Below are 25,777 nucleotides of genomic sequence, written 5' to 3' on the forward strand. Positions count from 1 at the left end.
AGAAGTAAGTGAGTGAACGACATGCAAGATTTCCAGACAAGGTGCCACTGGAGAGTAATTTTCTGTGGCATTTACCACAAGGAAAGATGCAGAAGTGGTGTGAGGCCAGGCCTTAAGAGAAAAATCCTTTCTGAGTGAGTAGTAGAGAATGCCAGCAGCAGGTCACAACCAGAAAACCTGTCATACTGAGCCCCAGGAAGCAGAAAAAAGCTCTGCCAGAAGGGGTTTGGAATTTGGAAGAGGTACTCAGGAAAAGCGCAACCCAGTCCCTATTCCCTTATCCCCATATAAGACAAAATGAAGCACATCTATCATTCTGCTTGATCCCAGGGCAAGGAGGAGCTACAGACAGGAAATCTCACATGTAGTCTGTGCATGCAATAATTCTCACATGTGGTCTTTAGGTTTGTACACACATGCATGGGTCCTTATAGGGGGCATCAGCAGAGTCCCCAACATCATACCTGCACTGGGTCCCATAAACTCTCTGGGTGACCCTGCAAAGCTGATCGGAGGGGGGGGCAAAGGCACTCCTTGTCCAGGGCACTATTTATCCTAGGGCCAGCCCTGGTCCCCCTATAGTAAATGAATAATTTTTGAGATCATGTTCCTGAAACTTTAATGTGTGTGGACCTGTACTCCTAATTGTTATTTTCCCCTTGAACAAGAAAGCAGTAAGCACTGTTACACAACTTTTGTCTCAGGGGGGCTTAAACAAGAAGTTCACATGGGTTTGTTTACCTTCTCTATATTTCAGGTGGATCTTTGACCATTTGTAAAGGAACACTCTCAACCTTATTTTGCACTAAGAGTTCTTAGGCATGGTTAACTTGTTCTGCCTTTCCCTCTGTGGTTGCCTATTTGCATAAATGAAGTATAATCTAATCTCAAAGATGTAGACACATCTTTTCCATCTCATCACTAGAGAAAGCAAATGAAAAGCTGGCTATTTTTAATGGTACTATCTTTGTTTTAGCTGTTGTTTTGTTTCTGGGTTCAGCTGAAATGCTGTTTGCTGGGCAGATAGTACTATAGTGATACCTAGTGACAGATCATTATTATACAACATAATGGAGAGATTACCCAGTCCTGAGGGAGGAAAGAAACAAAGTCTGGGTTCCAGTCCAGAGAGGAAACACATTTCAAGCTAGGTAACCAACAATAAAGATTGATTCTGTAATTTACTATTAGTTACATCTTATAGCTGAGAGTCAGTGTGGTGTAGTGGTTAAGGTGGTGAACTATGACCTGGGAGACTAGGGTTCAAATCCCCACATAGCCATGAAGCTCACTCAGTGACCTTGGGCCAGTCACTGCCTCTCAGCCTCAGAGGGAGGCAATGGTAAACCCCCTCTGAATACCGCTTACCATGAAAACGCTATTCATAGGGTCACCATAAGTTGGGATCGACTTGAAGGCAGTCCATTTCCATTTTTCACATCTTATAGCAGAGGTGGGAAGCCTTTTTCAGCCCAAGGGCAGCATTACATTGTGTGCAACCTTTCCAAGGGTCACATGTCAGTTGTGAGCATGACAAGATGCAAAATTGAGTGGAGCAACTATAAATTGTACCTTTGTACAGTAGGTTAGTTTTCACACTCACACAGATCCCTCTATATCCTCCATGTCTGAACTTAATGAATGAAAAGCATTTATTCAGTAATGGCTTAGAGTTGGTGAGTGATGCCCTTAATTTGGAGCTAAGGCACAACCTTACTAACACTAAGTAGGTCTTCATGCCTCTACACACAACCATGAATTCCACAATGGGGGTGGGGGAAGTACCAAATTAAAAATATGCAATAAATTTTCTGAAGCTTTTCCAGTCTTTCCTGGGAAGAGGGGTATGTAGCCTGGAGAGAGTTTTAAAGGCTGCCAGAGACACCTAGTGGGCCACATTTGAGGTTCTCCACCCTCACTTAATCGATAACTTCCTTCTTGAATCAAGGAATCACTACAACTAAGCTTTTTAAATATATATATATTTATAAGATTTGCATTGCAAGCATGGCATGCAGCTGAATACATAAACACATAATACACATAATATACAAGAAAACACAACAAAACATAGTGTAGAGTATTACTACAGAAACTGATACAATTTACCCAGTACCAAATATGCACTACAGTAAAATCAGAGAAGGACAGAATATAGTACACCAAAGGGGACTATCGTTCTTTAGTTCAAAATATCCCCACCATAAACAGCCATGCAAGGGGAGGGGGATTGGAGCACTCCATCTGTTTGATTTACATAGCTCACTAAATCAACAGAAAGGGATACACAACATACTATAGAACCCTTTGCATTGAAAATAAACTAATCCAGGTTTATTTTGTTTTGTCTATCTATAGCATATCCCATGCTAAAGAAAAAAATTTCTAACACATTTAAACTATATAGGCGAGGAAGGGCCTTAGCTCAGTGTTAGAGCACATGTTTTGCATACCAAAAGGTCCCAGGCATCCCTTGCGTCTCCAGGGAAGGCTGAGAAACAATCCTGTCGAAGCACTAGAGAATAGGGTTGCCAGGTTCAGGGCCTGAGACTGATCCTGTATCTTTCTTTAGGAGAAGGGAAAGTCAGCCAAGTGCAGGTGTTCTTGCAACTTTGTAATGGGAAAAACCACAGGGTGGAATTCTCCCTTCCCCCTGCACAACTTTTAAAGATACAGAAAACCTCTTGGAGGCTCGGCATGGCAACCAAGAGGTCTTCTCTGTCTTTAAAAGTTGTGCAGGGGGAAGGGAGAATTCCACCTTGTAGTTTTTCCCATTACAGTGTAGCAAGAACACCTGCACTTGGCTGACTTTTTCTTCTCCTAAAGAAAGATACAGGATCAGTCTCAGGCCCTGAACCTGGCAACCCTACTAGAGAACAACTGCCAGGCAATAATTTCAACAAGTCCTCCTTGGATCCCCAAGAGTTGAACAACTTTCGCCCAGTCTCCAATTTACCATTTTTGGGCAAGGTGATAGAACGAGTGGTGGCTAAACAATTACAGACACACTTGGAGGAAGCAGATTATTTAGATCCTTTCCAGTTGGGCTTCAGGACTGGACACGGAACTGAAACAGCCTTGGTCGCTTTGGTGGATGATATGAGGAGGGCGTTGGATAGGGGAGAGTATACGTTCCTCGTCCTCCTGGATCTCTCAGCGGCTTTCGATACCGTTGACCACGGTATCCTTTTAAACCGCTTGGAGGGACTGGGAATAGGGGGCACTGTTTTACAGTGGTTCCGTTCCTATCTCTCCGGCAGATATCAACGGGTAGCATTGGGAGATGAGGTTTCAGACCCTTGGCCTCTCAACTGTGGAGTGTCACAGGGTTCTATCCTCTCTCCCATGCTATTCAACATCTATATGAAACCGCTGGGAGCCATCATCAGGAGTTTTGGGCTGCAGTGTCACCAATATGCAGATGACACTCAGCTCTATCTCTCATTTAAGTCCTCACCAGAGTTGGCTGTGAATACCTTGTCCAAGTGCCTGGAGTCCGTAAGTGGATGGATGGGAGAGAACAGACTGAAGCTAAATCCCAACAAGACCGAGGTGTTGCTAGTGGGGGATAAGAGAAGATTGGGAAATTTTGACTTGGTCCTTAATGGGGTAAGATTACCCATAAAGGACCAGGTTCACAGCCTAGGGGTCATCCTTGACTCCCAGCTGTCCATGGAAGCTCAAGTTTCATCAGTGAGCCGGGCAGCTTGGTACCAATTACATCTGGTACAGAGACTGCGTCCCTACCTCCCTGTACATCTTCTCCCACAAGTGATACATGCCCTGGTCTCCTCTCACTTAGACTACTGTAATGTGCTCTACGTGGGGTTACCCTTGAAGACGGTCCGGAAACTACAGTTGGTACAAAATGCGGCGGCACGCTTGATAAAGCAGAGCCGCCACCGGGATCATATTACCCCAGTGTTGGTAGATCTGCACTGGTTACCAATTGTGTACCGGGCCCAATTTAAGGTGTTGGTATTAACCTTTAAAACCCTATACGGTTTTGGCCCAGTTTACCTGAAGGAACACCTCCAGTATCACCAAGCATGCCGCCAAACAAGATCAGCCTCACAAGGCCTTCTCTCGGTCCCACCGGTGAAAACAGCTAGGCTGGTGCGGACCAGAGAGAGGGCTTTTTCGATCATGGCCCCCACCCTCTGGAACTCGCTCCCTTTTGACCTCCGTCATGCCTCCTCCCTGACGGTCTTTCGCCGAACACTAAAGACCTGGTTATTCAGGCAGGCCTATGGGATTCTTGGGGTGGGCTAGGTTTTATATTATATTAATTGCAGGTGGATTGATGTTTATGTTTAATTGCTCATTGTATATTGTTTTATATTGTATTTTTGCTGTAAGTCACCCAGAGTGTCCGTGAAGTCGGACAGATGGGCGACTAACAAATAAAATTTATTTATTTATTATTATTATATACATACTTCCTAGTTTCATTTAAAACATTTAGTCTCTCAATTAAACTAAAAGTTCATTTAAAGGTATGTGATGTTGAAATGTATCTGCTTCTGAAGTCAGAAACATCTCTGACCATAGCTCCTTTTGCATCTGCATTGTTTCTTATCCAAAAAATGACTGCTTTAATTGAAGATGCATCTAGAAACATAGGAAGCTGCTTTATACCAAGTCGGACATTGGCCCATCTAGCTCAGTTTTGCTGATACTGCCATTCATGTTGACAATCTCAGATATGGTTACCAAATGACTACTGCTCTTTTATAATGACTTAAAGGACATTAGTAAAACCATATGCTGATTCTGATGTGGTTTCTACTAAAACTAGACATATACTTGTCAAAGAATTGCCCCTTGGGGTCCCTTGACCTCAACACCCTAAGAGGGGTTCTTTGCTTCTGAGAACAGTCCCAACTCCTTTAGGTCTCTGCTTCCCAGGCCAACTCTTCTTCCTTTCAGGATTAAGCTTACGGTAGTAACTGCCACCCCCTCTTTCTAGCTCCCTTCTCTGAGAAAGGGGATCTCAGAGAGCTACGTGAGTTCTAAGGGTATTAACCCACATTAATCAACAGTAATCAGTAGCGTCCAGCGGTCAAAGACTGCATTTAGAATCATTCATTTCAAGTAATACACACCAATTATAAAAGGGTAGTTTATTTTAAAAGAAAAGAAAGGTATATGCAAAAAGAGAACAGCAATTGTTTCCTCAAAGCTAGTCACCCTCAGCCGGGCTACAAGAGATACATTGGCATAACAAAGGTGAGAGATTCAATACAGACTGAAAAAAATAACGAAGAGCTTGCTACGCTAAGATTCTATACTCACAGTAGAAAAGCCTGGTTCCCAACAGCTTTTTCTCTGTAAACTTCAGGCGAGTTGAGATAGATGGAAATAGGGAACAACAATTGAAGGAACATCCTTCATTTTTGAGACTAGTGGTCAACAGGGAGGGGGGGCAATTAGCCATATTCCGCCCCTGCCATAATCAGCTTCTTTGAAGATAAGGGGGCTAGACAGCCCTGATCTACAACACCCCCTCTTCCTGACTTTTGATCTCAGGAAGCAGATAAGCGATAACAGCTAAGGTTTAGTTGCATCTTCTTGACATTTGTAAATTGCCTGTCTGGCACTGAGCCACGGATCTCTTTCAGTAGGGTGTCCCAGAGATCCACCAGGCTCCCAGAATTCTCTCTGGTTGAACCATTTTAGCTTGACCAAAGTTAGCTATTCTTGGCAATACTTACTTTAAAAAACAGGCTCAGAGGTTGTTGAGAAACATTTCCTTGAACATGTTCAAGAAATGTAATCATGGCTCTCTATTGCCACACAACAAATGAGTCTTGTGCACCCTAAACTATACCAAGGGAGACTACTGTACCCAAATCCCAGGTTCAGTCCCTGGCATCTCCTATTAAAAGGATCTAGTAGCAAGTGATGAAAAAGAGTATGAGACCCTGAGACCTTGGAGAGCAACTGCTAGTCAGCACAGACAACACTGAGCTAGATGGACCAATAGTCTGACCTGAAATAAGGCTGCTTACTATGTTCAAATTTATTGTAGGATGTGTTTTGGCAGCCAATTGCCTATGAAATCTCATGCCACAATGAATTTGTTAGTCTTTACACTACAACAGTGGTTCCTAATCTGGGGGCTGTGACCCCCAAGGGGGCTGCAAGGTAATCCGGGGGGGTCACAAACAGTAAAGAAATGAATTATTTATTAATTTTTAAAAAAAATCTTCACTCCCTGAACACTGTCTGCTCCCCACTGCCCCTGCAGATGACACCTCCCCCTTGCTCCAAACAAGAGGGAGGAGTTTTGCTGAAGCAGCAGAGGATCTTTCAGGCATACTGAGGGCAGACCCCAAAGGAGGCTGAGGGTGGAGCTACCAGGAAGAAGAGGGGATTACTATTGCTGACTCCCATCTCCTTGCACTGCTGTTGCTGATGATGCCCTTGCTCAGAACAAGAGGAGAGGGCTTTTCATGAAGGAAAAAAAAGCAATGCTGTTTTCCCCTTTCCTTCCTAGCAGTCTACATGCCTGCCTTTCTTGGCTCCTGCTTCACTGCCACCTCCTTTAAAAAATTGTTCTTATTTGTAAAGTCACCCAGGTCTTGCCTTCGGCCCAGATGGAGCCAAGGAGCAGTAAGAAAGCCCAGAACTTGCTCGCCCCCATATCTGAAGCTAAGTGTGTGTGCCTTCATCCCCCCTTTTTTCCACCTACAATCTACCCTCCCAATCTCTCTCTCCAAGATGCTGTGGCAGTTGAGGGCTTCCCCCCTCCCATGTGCCTGAATGTATGCACACCTGCAGATGCTTGCAGGAGTGGCAGGTGTGTTTGTGTGTGTGTGCGTGCACTGATCTATCTTCTGCTCCGCTCTCATTCCCCAAATGCTTTGATTTTGATTCCTGCATTGAGCAGGGGGTTGGACTTGATGGCCTTATAGGCCCCTTCCAACTCTACTATTCTATGATTCTATGAAATGCACACTAACCAAGTCATCAGTTCATCCCAAGGCTTAAAAGCACTAACCATCCAACTTAATCCATACACCCTGTTGTCTGCAGTGCACAATCTAGTATCCCCATCACCACCACACTGCTGCTTATCAATTAAAAAAAAAAGTTCAGCAGCTCAACACTGTGTTGGGAGACAGGACTGTACATCTTCAAACTAAGTGTGTGGGTGGGGAGGGGGATACCAATTTGATTGGACCTTTGCATTAAGAAAAGAAAGCAACACCTCCCTGTCTGCAGGGAGCTTTTTATGGAAAGGGATATTTGGAGATGTGATTTTGCCATGCACCATTTTTTCAATTAACAGAGACTAAAATTACAATTAGTGGTGGGGGTCACGAATTTTTTTGAGCTTACAAAGGGGGTTCCATACTCATAAAGGTTGGGAACCACTGCACTATAATAAAGCTCTTGTTTTGTAAACACAGTAGGGAATGCAATGAGCATTTGATACAAAGGTGTTTGACGATGCTTGAATTACTGCCAGTAAAAATCAAGGGAGTCACAGCAGACCTCCATCACGCCTATCTTAGTTCTGCTCACACCTATTGCTCTCCTCTTCAGCTGTGCACATCCCTTTGACAAATCTTGTTTCTCCTGAGGGGAGGGATGGCAGGCAGAAGAGGGGTGGCATTGTGCCTTTCAAGCATTGTCAAATGCTCAGAGAATGCCTTCTAGAGTCTGAGCATTTGACTTTTAACACTTGAAGAGAGCAATGCATTTTAGAGATTAGCATAAAGCTGCTTGTCCAGCTTTACAGCCACATTCCATACTAGAAGGAATAATGGTACTCTGCAGCCCCCTCGCTGGACCGTCACCTTATAGTGGTGAGTGGGCTTGTGTGTTCCAATGAAACCTGTGAGCGAGTCATGTACTCCCAGCAGGGTCACCCATGGCGTTACGGTCAAGGGAGAGGAACCAGACAAAGAACGATCCAAGAAAGTCCTCAATGGCAGAACAGGTGGAGGATAACAATGTGTATGTTACAACGGCTGTGAAGGCGGATGAAGGCTGCAGCAGATAAAAGACTTTCAATCGTTGTGGTATCCCATGCCATTGGATCAAAGCCTTTTTCTGTCAAGATTGTGTGTTGATCGTCATGCACCGATCTCCCCACATAAAACAAATTCACATACAGGTGTCTTCCAAGCAAATCCATCTGGAAATCTATCTCCTCAACTCTGGGAGGCTGTGTGGATCCAGAATTGGCCTCCACAGTCACTTACAGACCCGCTGTTATAGACCTTATCTTGGAAGAAAATCTTACTCGGCCATGAGTGATCGCCAATGACTCTGCAGCAAAGGGATGCAGTATATCCCTAGCCCCTAACAGTGATCCTGGTCAGGTACCCAGCCAACTTGTAACAGAAACTTTGTTTAGGACTCATAGAGGGACAGAGGTTTCAGTGGGGGGGCTTTCCCGCCTCTTTCCTACCCTCCTGAAATTGCACTATAAAGTGTTAGAAGTCTCATATTTGGGGCTATCAAGCCTGAAACTGAGCATTTTATTGCTATATATAGGATGGAGGGGGAGATTTTTGAAAAGCAAGTCTTTTCCCCTTCCTGAAACCCCCCTAAATAACATGGGGGAAGGACTTTAACCTCATGATGTTTGTATTAATCACCCCCCCATTCTGAGACATTTACAAATTTCTGACACACTAGAAGGTGAACCTGTTTTCTAGCCAGTGATGTGAAAGGAGCTGCTCAAGACATGATTCTAAATTATTCCCTTGGTGAACGCTGACTTTTATACTGTTTATGTATATGTATATGGATATTGTTTACGTTTGCTTTGTAAATTAATTTGATTTTTTTATTGTACCTTGTGTATTCTATTATAAACCGCTTTGAGATCTTTTAGATAGTAAGTGGTCTATAAATGGGAATAATAAATAAATACATAAATGATTGTGTAAAAGCTCAGAATACATATATATGTAGAAAAGCAATACTACTGCTGCTTCAAATTTGGAAGAATTTGGTTTATCCTGTGTGTGTAGGCTCCTAATATTTCCTTCTATTTCGCTTCAGTATTTATGGGGAAAAGGAAGGCTTTTCTTCAGTTTGGCTGAAGTGCACTGAGAAGCCGATTTTGGCTTTAAGCAGTTTATAAATTAACAAACAAAAACTATAACCCTAACCAATAATCTCCTCTCGCTCTTCTGCATATTTCCATGCAGCTAACCTTCAGACACAGTCTGTAGCTTGCTTCCCTGTGGCTAGGAGCTGCACATGAATGAGGCAACTACATCCATCTTTTCCTATTTCTTCATGCCTGAATCCTGTAGTTCTCTGTGTGTGCATGTATGCATGCACGTGTGTGTGTTTCATTCAGTAATCGCCACCCTGGGCTCCTACTGGGAGAAAGGGTAGGATACAAATCTAATAAATAAATAATAAATAATTGTCCAGATACCTGGATGGAGTTTCTAGCAATATCAGTATTTATAGAAACTATATACTTTATTTTCTTGTCCTCAACCCTAGTTATAGTCATGACAACTGCCAGGAGCTTAAACCAGCCAATTTCTTCACTCCTATTCCAACTGACACCTTCAAGATTCCTCAGATCCTTGAAGCTCACGGGTCCTTGACAGGCTATTGAATTAATAATAATAATAATAATAATAATAATAATAATAATAATAATAATAATAATAATAATAATAATAATAATAATAATAATAATGAGGGAGCTGCAGTTGGACAGCCTTTGAAGACCCTCAACCATAAGGCAGAGGATGCGGGGGTGCGCCCGGAGATCCTCCAGCAGCACCGATGATGAGGGCCTGTGGCAGCTGCTTCTCCCCATAGTCCAGCATGGCCATAGAGGAGCCTTCAGGGCCGGCAGCGGAGGAGGAAGAGGAGGCAGTGGCGCTGCTATCTCCGCTGCTGAGGTCCTGGTCTGGGGAGCCGCTGGGGCCAGGGGCTTTGGAGCTGCTACGGAACAGACGGTGGCAGCGGTGGAGACGTCCAAAGCCACGAGGGGCTCCCCTCGTGAGGCAATGGCAGTGAGGAGGCAGGGGAGGGGCTGGGGGCAAAATGGGGAACAGAGGGCACTGGGGGCCCCCATAAGGCTGTGGCAGACGTAGGTGAGGCAGAGCGAGAGGCTGCACATGCAAAGCAGCTTGCAGCCTGGCTGCATGGCCCGCTGCCGCCCTCCAGCCCCGCCACCGTTGCCTCTGCCCAGGGGGAGCCATGCATGGCACAGCTGCCTGCCTGCCTGTGCACTGCCCAGGCACGCCCCACAGCTGCCCGGGTGATCCTCCACCTGCCACAGCAGCTGCGCACTGCTTCTTGGGCGAGGGAGTTCCCAGCTAAAGTTTGTGTTGGATGCCGAACAGGAGGAGGAGGTGGGGTGAGGCAGGACCAGGGAGGGAGGGATGCGGCGGCAGCAGTGGCTGGTTGCTGAATAGGAGAGAGGGGAGGCAGTGCTCCCCCAGACCCCTTCCCAGGAAGCAGAGAGCGAGGATGACTCCCCTGGGAAGGGGCAGCCGAAGCCTTCAGCGTATGCATGGCTGGAAGTCAAACACGCATGTGATGCTGGGTGGGAGTCTGGAAAGCCGGAAATTTGGGGGTGATTTGGTCAGAGACCAGAGAGCACCCCTGAAAGCCGGAGTCTCTGGCAGAAAGCCAGAGGTCTAGTAACCCTACTTTTAAACTAATGCAATAACGCTGAAATCATCGAGATCATTTCAAATGCACATTTTACAGCATTTCCTCAGTTTCTGTAGATATTCTTCTAGGCTACATTCAGACATACCATGAAACCAGGCTTTGTTGCTCTTTTTTCTTGCACAGCACAAGCCCAGCCTCTATGCTCCTTGCAGCCCATTTGATCAACACCAATAGTTGGAGAAGCAAAACATAATACTGACTTAGTACTTTGTCTTAGCCCTATCCCTGAAGATAGCCGGGCTGTCTTATTTTTTAGCTTTTTAAAGCACCTTGTGAGATTCAACATAGTTCAAGTGGGACTTCTCCTTCCTCCACAGAAAACATTAATCAGTAATTAATCAGTAACCAAGTAATAAGATGTCTGATAGGCAGAATCTCAACTAGTGAAGTGTTTCTCATAAATGTATTTCCATATAGGAAAATGCTAAACCTGTTGAATTTCTGCCTGTAATACAGCTGTTAAAGATACAAGACCTTAGATTGCTCCCAGTGCCAACCCTAGACCATGCAAAGAACTCAAAATTCAGATGCCAGCTTCTCTGGTAGCTTAGGCCCAGTACAACAAGTTTCCCTATTTTCCTTTCTCAGTTGTGCTGAAAGTGGGGATGGGAGGAGGGTACTGGAAAAAATCTTACTGGACAACTACAAGTTCTTGAGCAGCACTTTTGATCCTGATCAGGTTCAACAATAGGTTTTTTTAATGATGGATGCATTTGGATCTTAATTTGGAACAGTCAGCTTGATACTTGTATTATCAAATACAATTTCCCAGGTACAGCTCTTCTGTGACAGTTCTACGCATGCTACAAAGAGTAGTTTCCTGGAAGAACACTCTCAACAAATCATGGTCTACATCTAAGTGCTGAAAGATACAGAAAGGTTTATGTCACAGAAATGAAAAAAGAAGAAGTTAAAACCTGTACTATAATATTAGATTTTGAAATCAGAAGAATTTCTTCTACTTTGTAGAGATTTAAATGAAAGTTACACAAGATTTCTCTTCATTCTCCTCTACTTGGATATTTATATAATGCAAGTGTTGCTTTGTTTATGCACAATTGTATTACTCATACACACACACACAACTATGCTATGCCAGGAACAGATTTAGCAAGTCCTGGTTGAATTTCTATTGATATTTACAAAGAATGCTTTTATATGGTATTAGATGTTCACAGAGTGCATCATATTGATCTAGGAATTAAAATCTGTTTTCCCCACTACAGACGGCTTACCCTTTTTGTGGTATATTGAAATTTAAGGATTTCCTCCCCTAAACAAAAATGGACTACTACATATGACAAATTTTATCTGGATAGCTCGTGTTGTTATATTTAGAGAGGAGATATAGCTTGTACACTTGCACATCACCTTAAGCAAAAAGTGATATCTGACATTTAATTCTAAACCATGTCTGACATTTAGTGCTAGATTTTACTAATAAAAAACATCACTAATATAAAAGTAATGTTGTATCTTTTTTAGATAGTTTGCTATTGCAAACTGATAATGAGCATCCAATTGCTATTCTGTACTAGATGAATATGACAATTGGTCATTTGAGATAATAAGACTATGAGGAGTAGGAGCAGAGGGGGTATAGAATATGTCTACATACACAAATGTAGCATATTTATATATCTTAATTTGTAAAAAAGGAAACCAATGTGTCCATCCTTTCTTATGAAAATAACAATGATTAAGCCTCCTGTTCCCTGCTTGCCACCAACCTTCTGCATCATACCTATTTAACTGAAGGTTGTGTACCACATTTCAAGAGTTTATAGGCCTACTAAAATAAATCATTCCAAATTAGTCTTGCATGAAAAAAAATTCAGCATTAGTCAGATGTTCCATGAAGTGAGCAGCTATAGATTTATCAGTAATTTTTCCTAGTTTTCCATTCAAACTGAAATCCCTTTTTTGAAAAAAGATACCCATTAGAAAGGAATTAATGTTTGACATTTATCCACTTTTTAAAGTTAAAAAGTATTTAAGGAAACAATTTTTAATTAAAGGAACTGGTTTGAATTGTCATATTGAATGATTTACCTACCAACATCCTTCTCTATAGGAAGCTTAATTAAATTGTCTGCTTTTACAAACCACAAATAAGTTCTTCATAAACTACACTGTTGCTGCATAGATGTGCTTATATTAATGCTCAACATATCATGCTATATTAAATATATGAATAACAATGCCAGTGATAAGGTACCCATTTCTACTTGCCAGTTTTAAACCTTTCAATGGGGGCAAACACAATAAAGCAAAAGAAAAATCTGAATGGCAGTTTGACCCATCGAATGGATTTTTCCACATGTTCATAACTAAGCAACTATATTGTCATGCTCGTTTTCATGATTATCCATCTTTGCAAAAGCTGACTTTATGAAATCATCTAGGTGTTATTTTATATTGAAAGTATTTTCTTTGAATGCATGGTGGGTGGGAATAAAAGGCAAAATAACCTATCTACCATCAGCAATAGTAATCCCCATCCCTACCTAAAAACCCTTCCTCATTGCCCAGTGTGGACTTGCATAGTCATCCATCACACTGACCTGACATCAGGTGCCTTCCTTATTGGGTGCTGATAAATATTTTCTCTTACCCAGAGACATGCTAAAGAGTTCAGTACTTATTCTACTACTTAAGGTGAAACACAACACAGTTGTCAGGGCTCCAAAAGCCCCCATCAATAATACTCTGTGCCGCTGAGCTCCCTTCCTTTCCAGTCTGTCTCTTTGGTTTCCTTAAGGTCTGAGCTCTCAGACTGGCTGCTAAAGAAAAAGAGTTTTGTATTAACAATTCCTGGAGACAGGGAGAGAGAAATGTGCAGTGTCTTGATCCTGGGCTGTGAGATGTAACCTTAAACTGGCAACAGCTAGTTTGGGGATTTTAGTCTCCTGGAAACCAGGGCTGCAAGCTGCATGTTTTTCCATGAGCTAAGCAACACACTGCCCCCAGTAGAGGGGGAAGGAGCACACAAGCCTACCCGTCACCACCACCACCTGACAGGCAGGCACACTGCCAAGGAGATGTCCCCCATCCTTTCTACTAGCTAGGGAGAAAAAAGGGGTGAAGGGTGTTACCTGCCTCTCTTTCCTTCTTGAATACTGCTTTACCTACTGTAACTGCTGAGGCATCTTACCTTATTCGGAAGCCTCTTATTCTACAAAGCCAACTTTTCTTCCTTCAGACAAACCTCCACAACCCCCCAAAATCAAGCTCACTGCACATAGTTTCTGAAATGACTGGTTGCCCGGAGACTTCCACTGAACAAGCAGTAGGGGCAGCAAAAGCCTGCTACAGAAGCTAATCCAAAAGACGTTTGGGGAGCTCTCAAAATCGCTCTTCACAGACATTTAACAAATTCCCACAGAAATTATATTACTATTGTACCTCCCCCCACCACATCATTTTTAAAAAAGCACTCTTACTGGGCTTTAAAAGCAACGGCGGGGAGGGATAAGAAATCGAAAAGGGTTTTGTTGTTGTTTGAGTGCAAGCTCTGCATTGCACAGTCATCAAAGTTAAGTAGGAAGGTTGGGGATAAGGAAAGGAGACCGGAGCAGGAGCAAGGGCGGGGGAAGAAGGGAACCGGAATGCTTTTGATATCTAAGGGAGGCCCAGCGTTCCCACATGGAGGTCTGTATCCTAGGGAGTTGCATGAGAAAACCATTTACGACTGAAAATGTGAGGAAAACTGGGAAAGAGGCAGAAGGGTCTTTAGCACATTTCTCCTTCGAGGAAAGGGGATGATGAGGGCAGAAAGTGACAAGGTCCCGGGGAGCAACAAATTCACCTCAGCTAGACTCTTCTCCTCCCTCACAGGGAGAAGGGGAAGGACTCAGCCGGGGAAGAAAGGGACTTGGAAAAGGTTCTGCTCCAGTTGCCTTGTTGTGCTCTGGAGTTGTTTCTGGGTAACGAGCATCCTTCTCTTTCTCTCCCCACAGTTACCTCAGGGAAAGGTGTTTGTACCGGCACGCACGCGCGCGCACATGTACATCTTTTAGGGAAAGGGGGCGTGAAAACATTAAAAAGACATCAAGCTTAGTGTGCTCCTTGAAACACACACGGAACAGCCCACCCAAGAAAGAAGCCGGCTTGGCTTAGCCGAGAGCGATACCAAGAGGCGTCGAAACGAGACACAACGCTGACATTTTTTCCCCGCACACTCCCCCCACTGTGCTGCTTTTTTTTTTTACCTGGTGGCTGAAGGGGGCTTCCCAGGAGGCGGTGAGGCTGCAGAAGGAGGCGGTGGCGGTGGCAACGGAGAAGGCGGCATCTTCAGAGAGCCCGCAGCCAGCCATTCCTCCCTCTCGCTCCCCGGGTGCACGGAGAGACGCTCGAGCGCTTGGCGAGGAAGACGGCGCGCGGCACTGGGCGGGCAGCCTCGGCAAAACTCTTTGCTGCTGCTTGGGCTGCCGGCTTCGCTTTGGCGGCAACAACTCACGAGGCGCGCACGACGGAGGGGAAGGGAGACAAGCGTGGCGGGAGAGCAGAGCAGCGGGGCTTTCTGGCCGGTGCCTTCTGGTGTGCGGCTCTTTGGAGAGGCACTGTCAGGAGCCACCACCGGAATCACGTGGGCGCGCTCACTCCGCCGCTGCTGGGGACAGGCTGTGTGCTACCAATAGCCCGCTGCTGCTAAATCACGCAGCAGCGGCGCCGACGGAGCGACCTTTCTCCGTTCCCCGCCGCCTACCCAGGCTCCCTCCTTCCGGCCAAGCAAGCGAGATGTGCAGAAAGAGGCACTTGCCCAATCTGCAGCACCCACAACCACATAAAGGCTGGGTCTACACGCGAACGGGGAAGCGAGCCCTCACTGAGAGAGGAGGGGGGAACTTGCTGCGGAGTACACGTGCATAGCATCGGGGTGCGCCGGTGCGGGACGGGGGGAGAAAGGGGCGGCCAAGCTCAAGTTGGAGATACTGCTGCCGACAGGATTTTAGCCCACGTACTCTGTTTTCAATGTGCTGTTGCTGTGAGCCTCCCAGCAGGCGCAGAATGCATACACTGGTACCTAGCTCAGGCCCGGTTCCTCTCTGCCAAATGACAGAGCACAGAGAGCCTCTGAGCATGTGATGAGCTGATTTTATGGCACCTGAGGTAAGGCAGCTTAGGCCAGGCAACTGGCTTCATAGGGCATTCTTCATAGGGCATGTATGAAATGGAAATGGACTGCCTTCCAAGTTGACTCTGACTTATGGCGACCCTATGAATAGGGTTTTCATGGTAAGCGGTATTCTGGGGCTGAGAGGCACTGACTGGCCCAAGGTCACCCAGTGAGCTTCATGGCTATGTGGGGATTCAAACCCTGCTCTCCCAGGTTGTAGTCCAACACCTTAACCACTACACCACACTGGCTCTCTCTGGGCATGTATAGGGTGCATTTATCATTGGACCAGGCCAGAGTTCAACATGATGCTTGGTGGGTGTCTGCATAGGATATATTTCTGAATCCCCAGAAACCATTTTATAATACTGCCTGAATGGCAGCACTTTCTGAGCATGTTCTCAGTGCGTTTCTCACCCCTGATCATATTAATCTTGCCACCACTGTATATAACAGGGACTCACCCCTAGACTTCCAGCCATTCTTAAGGGCTGGGAGTGGAGAAAGGGGTGTAGCGGGGGTTCATTCCTCGCCAAAGGGATTGATATACAGGTACTAATAAAAACATATCTTTAAAAAAATTTAAAAGCTCAAAAGTCACAGCTTTAGGGAAGAAGGAATATGCTGTTTCTTTTCGAGACTACTAGCACAATCCTATGCATTTGTATTCAGAAGTCGCACTGAGTTCAAGAGGTTTTAGTGTGCATAAAGATTGCAACCTCAGAAGCAGGTATATTCTTTCAGGCAGAGTTCAGTATAAACACGTAGAAGATAAAGAGGTCTAACGACTCCCGCAATACACACGACACGCCCCCTTGAAAAAAACCACAAACCAGAGACCAAACTCTCTCTAAAAGCCCCTGCACCCAGTTATCATAAGAAACATTATTGGTAGCGTCCGGCAGGCAATTCACAGACAGGCAACTGATTGCTCCAGGGAAAAGGAAAGTTTAAAAATTTGTGTTTTATATATGGCAGCCCTTGTTCCACGCTACCTCTTGAATATGATTATTTGAAGATGGGACACTATTGGATTACTTACCCCAGTATTCAGAGCCCACATCATAGAAAAAGAGGGTGACGAAGTGCATCTTGCTACCATACACTTTTGAGCTTAGCAATGTGTTTGCTTCCTGTAAACATGCACTAAGATTATAAATCGTACAGACAGCCTCATGTGTTTCTATTTTACTTGAATGGACTTTTTAAAGTTCAATGCCTGAATATATAGTTTATTATATAGCAACAACCAAAACATGTAAAATAAATATATTATAAATAATTTAAACAGGCAATTGATCTATGAAAATCTCAAATAATAAGGGAGAATGATTATTCACACCAAGATACAACTGCAGGGCACATCCAGTCTTGGCCAGAGAAAGGTGATCAAATGATAATATCAAGAAGCTTCTCTTACAGTAACTATGGCTGAATCCTATACACACTTATTTTCACATGACTACTATTGAACTCAATGTGGTTTACTTCTGAATAGACATGTGTAGGATTGCACTGTAATATTTTTTAAAATTAATAATTTGTCCCGCTTCTCCAAGTGTGCTCTTTTAAGCTTCTGCCCTGTCCTTTTACACTCCAATTTGCCAGAAACAGAGGCAAAATAAATTGCATTACTTTATGCTGTTTTTTTATTAAGTTTCCTGCCGTCTTGGGAGAGAAACACCAGTCAACACCAACTCTTTTTGCTTCTAAAAGCACATTATTATCATTATCATCACCACCACCACCACCGCCCACCTTTCACCCAGAGGTCCCAGGGTAGGTTACCCCACTTTTAAAATACAGCATTAAAAACAAAAACAGCCTAAAATCACAAAATAAGATGGGTCCTAAAAATACACATCTCAGCTCTCAAAGGCCAGGGTACAGAGGTATGTCTTCAGCATTTGCCTAAACCTTTACAATGAAGCTGCCAGACACAGCTTGGTGGGGAAGGAGTTCCACAACTTAGGGGCTACAGAGAATGCCCTCTCCCAGCCCCCCCCCCAAGCTTCCAAATGTGGTGGAACTACCAAAAGTGCCCCCTCTTCTGATCTCAACACCTGAGAAGTCTATAGGGAAGGAGGTGGTCTTTCAGATATTTGGGACTTAAGTTATTTAGGGCTTTAACACTAATATGAGCACCTTGAATTGCACCCAGAAACAAACTGGCAACCCAAGCAACTGTTTTAAAACAAGTTATATGAGATCTAAAGGGAGCCCCAGCCAGTAATCTGGCTGCTGCATTTTGGACCAATTGAAGTTTCCAAGTCGCCTTCAAGGGCAGCCCCATATAGAGCGCATTGCAATAATCCAGTCTGGAAGTTACCATAGCATGCAGTACTGTGGCGAAGTCATCTCTGTCCAAACAGGGCTGAAGCCGGAGAACCAGCCGGAGCTGGAAAAAGGGTCTCCTAGTCACCGAGATCACCTGAGCCTCCACTGACAATGCTGAATCGAGGAGTACCCCCAAGCCGCAGACCTGCTCCTTCAAGGGGAGTGCAACCCCATACAGAACAGGCAATTTCCCCACCTCCCAGGCATGAGAACTCTGAACACGTAACACCTCTGTCTTTGCAGGATTTAGCCTCACTTTATTGGCCCACATCCAGCCCACCACTGGTCCAGCACCTCAACTGCCTCTCCCAATTCAGATGCAATGGAAAGATAGTGTTGCCATCTGAATATTGATGATACCTCACTCCAAACCTCCTGATGACAGATCCCAGCGGCTTCACATAGATGTTAAATAGCACAGAGGACAAGATGGAATGCCACAGGACAGCTCCCATGGTGCCGAACAGTAGCCTCCCATAACTACTAACTACCTGAGCGGAACCACTGAAGCACAGTGCACCCAACCCCCACCTCCCTGAGACATTCAAAAGGATACTGTGGTCAACAGTATCAAAAGCTGGCAAGAGAACAAGGGGAATAAGCAGGTTTCCACCCTATCTCCCAACAGATGTCATCAGGCAGGGCAACCAAGGCAGTTTCATTGCCATAGCCAGACCTGAAGCCAGATGGGAATGGATCCAAGTAATCAGTTTCTTCCAAGCATGCTTGGAGCTGGACTACTGCCACCTTTGCAAGCACCCCTTCCCCAAAAAGGGGGTATTTGCCACTGGATGATAGTTGTTTACAACTACTGGGGTCAGGGAGGTCCTCCTAAGGAGAGGATGCACTATCACCTCCTTCAAGGCTTAAAACTTAATTGCAACTTAGGAAATCTAAGTCTTAAGAATTCTAAATCAAAACATTAAAGGGAGAGTGAGGAATAACAGGATATCAAGAAGGGTGTTTCAAATTACTTTTTTTAAAAAAATCTGATTACCAAAGTAAGCCACTCATAACCATTCTTTCTCAAATATTCAGTCCCATCCCATCTGATTTCATTCAGACTTCTAGGTAAGAATGCGTAAGATTGCAACCTTAATCACGATCCCTTCTAAATTTCTCCCTGCAACTTTCATGTCCATTTCACTGTTTCATTACAGCACCAAAATTCTCTACACGCACAGGTTGAACAGCGCTCTGTACCATTTTAACACACACATACACGTATATATACAAATCCCTTTGGAAGGCCATAATCATGGATATTTGTGGACCTACTATCAACAAGACACTTATACATAGATTTTAAGTAAATTATCCATGTTCAGACAACACTCATATTTTATTTGGGTTTCCTCGTTTATTAAACAAGATTTATATACTACTTAATTGTAATAAAGAAGGAAAAAAGAGGGGGAACATCTCCAGCAACATCTGGAGAGCCACAGGTTCCCCAGGCCTGATGTAAGGAAATCATACTGAATCAGTGTGATATAGTTATTAGAGGGTTTGGAATTTGAACTCACATCTGACAGACCAAGTCCCCAGTCAGCCATTAAACTAATTGTGAGGCTTTCAGCTAAGTCACCATAAAGGATTTACTTATCTGGTAACAACTTGCAAATACACCTATGGCTGGATCATGGATGACCCAGATACTCACAATCATGATTCCTATCAGGGGCTTGTTTTTCTTAATATAAGATAGAAATCTCCTTTTAAAACCCTAATCCTATAAAGGCCGTTCTCCTTCCTAGCCTAAATGCCCTAGCTTACACATTATCTCCATAATTAGAGGTAAAAGAAATTGCATCCTTGCTTTATGCTGTCATTCCTAGTTTCCTGCCTTATCTTCGGTGAGAAAAATAGTCAACTCCTACCCTTCATGCTGCCAAAACATAGCTAAAAAGCTAATACTTTTTGATATGGTTGCATACTCTGCCTGAATATCATGTCTTCCTCTCTTTGGTTTTCCATTTGTATCTCTAGGACACGGCATTTTCTAGTTTATGTGGTTCAAGCAGAATTTGCTTTTAAATAGGCTGGATTTGTGCCTTATACTCCTTTATACCTCCAGTCCCTAATGAACTTGAGTAGATCTCTGCTTAACCATGCACATTTTACTCTTGCCTTTTGCCCACAGGTACATACACCATCTGTGCCACTGAAGAACATTCTTGTATTTGCAAGCTGACAATATGATTTTCTTCACTGCATACTCCTCTGTATAGCAATATATTTTAAAGCAAAGCAACGAAAATTCTATTTTAGGCTGAACTGCATGTTACATGCTGTTACGTGGTTCTCTCCCCAAATTGTTTTTTTTTTTTTTACAAGCAGATTTATGGGTTGTGATTGGGAGCAGAAGAATAGCAGGACAGCTTAACCCTTTCCCTTCCTGATACAAAATTATCCAAGTTGTTAAATTTTGTCTCCATAACTTTTCCTCTATAGGGAGGAAAGCAGCATGGAAAGGATGATTTTGAGATGAAAAGTGACCAGAGAGAAGCGGCTTAACCAGCCACTCCCTATTTGAGCCACTGAGGCTACAGGAGCTAGAGTTTCGACTGGCTTGCTAGTTACAACCATTCCTGGATAGGGATACCTTAGCCACAATAGTCCATGCACTAGTAATCTTTTGCCTGCACTCTTATACAAGGCTGCCCTTAAAAATGACATGGGAATTGCAGTTAGTGCAAAATACAGTGGTGAGGTTGCTTTACAGAACATGCAGAAAACACGCAACACCTGTCCTCAAATAACTATATTGGCTGCCAATACACTTCTGGTCTAATTTCAAGATGTTAGTTATGACTTATAAGGCCCTGACTGATTTGATACCTAGATAGTTAAGACCAGGCATTTCAGAACTTATGAAATCATCTAATTAAGCACGGACTACTTGGGAGTTTTTAGTGCAAAGTCCAGTTACCATCCAATCTTTAAAGTATGGTAAATGTATCAACTGCGTTATGAAAAACTCTTCTGGCTGTTAAGGGAAACACATGGAAAAGGTCACCCGTTGAGCTTGTGATAGGCCAAATGGGAACAGAAAAGCGCTATGAACTCATTAGAAAAATAATGGGTTGTATCCAACGAAGCTGTTCCATTTATGCAATGACTTCTGCTTGCGCAATCTGTTATAGGGTTTTCCCCAACCCTTCAGAGTAATGGGAAGGGGCTGCTACGGAGAGAGGAGAGGGAGGAGACGTGCCATTTTGCAAGCAAGAGTCCTTGAGCAAACAGAATGACTTTGATGGATACATCCCCAGGCAATTTTAGAAGTCCCATGTATTGAAACTTGTGCAAGCTCTGTACTCATGGCTATTTTTCTCATCCAAGGCATGGCATTTCTTTCCAAGAGTGTTGTCAATGATTTGATATGAAAACTAAGATCTTTTGTTTTCCCCAACCAGCTTACTGACCACACAGAAACATTTATCCTTTAGTATAAATTTAGTTATCCAAGTATCAAAATCTCAAGTGTTACAGAAGAAATAGAAACTTGTATTTGTATCTAATGCAAAATATCACCAATATGTTATTGAAAGCAACTGATCAATACTGATTATTTGGCTGAATAGCAACATATGAATTGCTCGACTGAAAATTAAGGTGATGGGAAGCAAACAAGTAATGGAAACATTCTTTGAAAGCAAATTGAAAACTGCCAAGAGATAAGAGAAGATGATAAAGGGATTTTATTGTTCTTGTTCTTTCAAGGTATATAAAAATCTCTTTGGATTTTACATGATCAAGTGTACAGCCGGATAAACGTTTTGTCTGTTCAAGTGTAAGCAAACATTGATGCATCTAATAACCTATCCATAATAAGAAACTTTCAACATTACTGTAGTTATTAAAATGAAGTGTTAATTGAATGCCCTCCTCAGGCCTTTTAGCAGCTCTTCTCCATCAACGTAATTGATGGTTAGTCTTTTGCACCCCAATAAATGGCAAAAATGAACAATTGTGCCATTAAAGCTGACTTACAGTCAAAGCCTCAAACTGCATTACTAAAGCGGCAACCCTTTATATGGTATCAAAATAGCATACTTTACTGTTAAAAATATGTATAAAAGAGTCCTCCAGATAGATATATCTGAAGTTTAAATCCACACTAAAGCTCCTGTAAAAAGGAAGGCAAATGGAAAAACCCGTATTTTTAGGTGACATTGGATATGAGGAAACAGTGATTCAAAATAAAGGTAAAGGTTCACCTTGCCAAGAGACAGAAGATACACAACACGAGCCCTCAAGTTTTCCATCACTTTTTCACTTATAGTCAGACCACAGCTCCTTCCCAGACCACCATCCAAAAGGACTTAGTAAATGAGTATACTAGTATACCTGAGTCCTGCAAATTGAATGGTCTGTGACAGGGGAAAGATAACAATATAACAGGATTGGGCAAGGTAGATCTATTGTTCCCCTAGCACACAAAATGGCTTTCCTTTTTAATTAACTTCCTACTTGATTATGATTAATTAATCTACTTCTGTGGATCCTGGCCAAGAGCTACACATTGCTTAAGAATTTCAGTTAAGTCTCCACATTATGAGATGATTATTTATTTGATTTTCTTGCTGTAATAAGTATGAAAAGAAAACCCTGGTTAATATTTTGATTATTTTAATCCAAGCACAGCTGGAACAAATGTTACATTTTGGGGTTCTGCTGTGGCAGAAATGTTTCAAAAGCAGGAGGATGCTGCAGTTATTTTAAGTTTTAATAGGACTCATCACCACCTTGTTAAGCCCTTAACAAAAAACTGCACATCTTCCATGATGGGAATCAGATCATCATGTACATCGTAGAAACTGTAGCTCCTGTTGCCCAGAAAAGCTGACAGAGTTTTTTTGGTCTGTATGCACACATGCAAGGTATGCTGGTCCTTCGGATTTTCATTAGCAGCCTCAGCCTCCTTGTCCTCCAAATCCTCGTCAAATGACAACTATCTAAAAGCATCAATTATATAGAGAACTCACTTCTGTGGATGTAACCTAGTAATTTATTCAGCAGATTAAAAAAATTCCCCACCCACAGTTATAGCCTACAAATGTGTGAATCTATCAGCTTTTAGCTTTCTGGCATGAGATATTAACGTATCAGAAGAGTCCATGAAAAGTAAAACCAACTTGGTGTGAACCAAATCATTTGGGCCGGAATGTCAAAAACTTAGTTTCAAGTTATAATATTTTAAACGACCTTTGATGAATGTTGAAAACAAGCATCTTTGGAGAGTTGGAAAGTTTGACAAGCAAGAGGATAAAATCCATTTACCAATATAAAACGAGAAGCCATTTTATCACTCAGTTGAACATGTAAATTGATGCAAGTATTTATGAAACGGGCAGGTTTCAGGCAGGCAACTCTTTACTGCATAAAGCCTAGTAATTGCAGGATGGTTAAAGTGTCTATTTGTGATGCTCTGAACAATGAGACTAGGAAGAACACAAGAACAGAAACAGAATTCAAATGTAAAGCAAAGAAATGCAAGACAGACAGTGCAGAACCATAAGAGGTATTTTCAGGGAACAAACTAACTGATTTAATTAGTAGATTAATCAAATAAAACATTAATTGGTGGAGTTTAAGACTGAACATTTATTGAAGATATTTTAGTTCCAGTTTATTGTTGTAATAGAGAATGAATTAAAAAGTATCATAGGTGGCCTTCTAACCATGAGTGGTAGTTTTCATTTATTTTTTTCCTACTGCTTTCTTCTGTATCTCAAGTACACCTTAAAGTTTGGATAATATTCAGTGCAACATTATTCAGTGCAAATGAGTAAGAAGCCCCACTGTTCAAAGTGGCTTACTCCCAGGTAAATATGGGAATGTAGTCTCAATTGGTTAAAAGACAGAGGAATAATTATCAACTTTTAAAACTGGATGACAGCTTTAAATATTACTAGCATTAATCAGACGTTCTGCCATTTGCTTCTATACAGTAAGGCATACATATTATTGCAAAGTCAAAAGTTTTATTTAGCATTAAGCACACACATAATAGGTCCTAAAATTTTATTTTGTTTTTAAAATACAAACCTAATAGCGCAATCTCCTCAGAAGTTAGAACCATTGAGGTCACTGGGGCTTACTTCAAGGTAAGCGGAATAGGACTACAGTCTAAGACTGCAAGTCTATAACTCAGGAGTTGCCAGCATTTTTAGACCAATTTTGAGAAAGTGTTGTGGGCACCAGTCACAAAATGGCTGCCATGGGGGCATGGCATGGCATAACATAAAATTAGAGTACCATCATTGCCGCTTCTCCTGCTGCCCCTGGATGACTTAATAGTTGCCATGGGAAGTCACCTATGTCCTGCTGATCCTGATTGTGGAGATCACAAAATATTGATCCCACACTCACACACTGATGCTGTTGCTACCCAGCAACAATTTCATCAGTTCCAGGAAAGATATACAAGATGGTGAAGTGGATTTCGATCAATACTGAACAAGTCTGACTGCCATTTCCCCTAGACAGGGGGTCACGTAGACAACAGAGAATAGTGCCGTTGTAGTGAAAATGTGCCAAAGACACTGATATTGCAGGAATGGAGGGAGGACGGATGGAACGGGGGCAGAACATCATTGTAGCAATGTAACTGTTGCCATGATTGTGACGGAGGTAAAGGTATATAACTATCTGTAACTAACCACCATTTTGAGGAAGAGAGTTGAGTCCTGTACTCTACTCTGGCTAAGCGCTTAGCTAAATAAACAACCTTAAAACAGGCTTTGGCTTCATTATTAAATCTCCTCAAAAAGAACTCAGTCGTAAATTCCACGACAATCTTGGCGACAAAGGTGGGATATGAGGATCTCCTGTCTGGGTCAACCCGAAGGGGGAAGGTCGGAGTAGCGGTTTGTGCACATTCTGAGAGGTAAGAGGACCTCATTTTCATCAAATCCTCCCGCTTAGCTCCCACCTCCAACCCCGGGACTCCTGGACGGGCGGTAAGAATTTCTCATAGTTTATCGAAGCCCCTGCGTTAAGGTTTCCCTCCCTGGTTACATCCACACTCACGACAAAGGGTAAACAACAGTCCCACAGTCTCTGGTTTGAGTGTTAGGATTGGATTTTTCCCTGGTTACACCAACACTCACGACAAAGGGTAAACAGTCCCACAGTCTCTAGTTTGGGTGTTAGGATATGTTTGGAGGACGTCCTAATGAGCCGTGAATGAAACTGATACTGTTCCAACTTTTTCTCTCTGTCTGCTGGGGACGCCTGTCCTTTCTAAACTGCCCTTCTCCACCACTCTGTCAGGCCCAGGATGTGACTCAGGAACCAGACCAGCGGTTGTAGTTAATTCGTGTTTTATTAGGGTAATGTCCAAACAAAGACTGCGTTTTCTCATGAAGCAATACAGGTCCTGCGGCATTGGGAGAAAGTTGACAGAGCAAGGGACTTCTTCCCGCCTGTTCTTTAAGAACGGGCCAAACGGGCACGCAATCTTTTGCTCCTCCTTAACTGCCCCTCAGGTACTGCCCGCCTTCCCCCCCTTCTCTCCTGTCTTTTCAGCTGTCTGCGTGTGCGCGGTGAGGGGGGAAGCATCACCCCCTCCTCTTCTGAAGTTTCCGATTCCAGGATGGGGGATAGGGGAGGAGCTGATGGTAAACTGCCTCCCCGCTTTTCGGCTGT

At 43.2% G+C, this 25,777-nt stretch overlaps 1 protein-coding gene across 1 annotated transcript in view; it reads right to left on the reverse strand.

Moving 5' to 3' along the window:
- PPARGC1A (PPARG coactivator 1 alpha) overlaps nucleotides 1-15,339 on the reverse strand; it is a 931,093-nt gene extending 915,754 nt beyond the window's left edge. Inside the window, exon 1 of the mRNA XM_061583991.1 lies at nucleotides 14,880-15,339. Coding sequence (XP_061439975.1) covers nucleotides 14,880-14,984 — 105 coding nt within the window. The 5' untranslated portion in view covers nucleotides 14,985-15,339. The remainder of the gene's footprint in view (nucleotides 1-14,879) is intronic.
- Nucleotides 15,340-25,777: the final 10,438 nt, after the last annotated feature.

This window comes from Rhineura floridana, chromosome 9, assembly GCF_030035675.1.
Source record: "Rhineura floridana isolate rRhiFlo1 chromosome 9, rRhiFlo1.hap2, whole genome shotgun sequence".
NCBI classification, from domain to species: domain Eukaryota; kingdom Metazoa; phylum Chordata; class Lepidosauria; order Squamata; family Rhineuridae; genus Rhineura; species Rhineura floridana.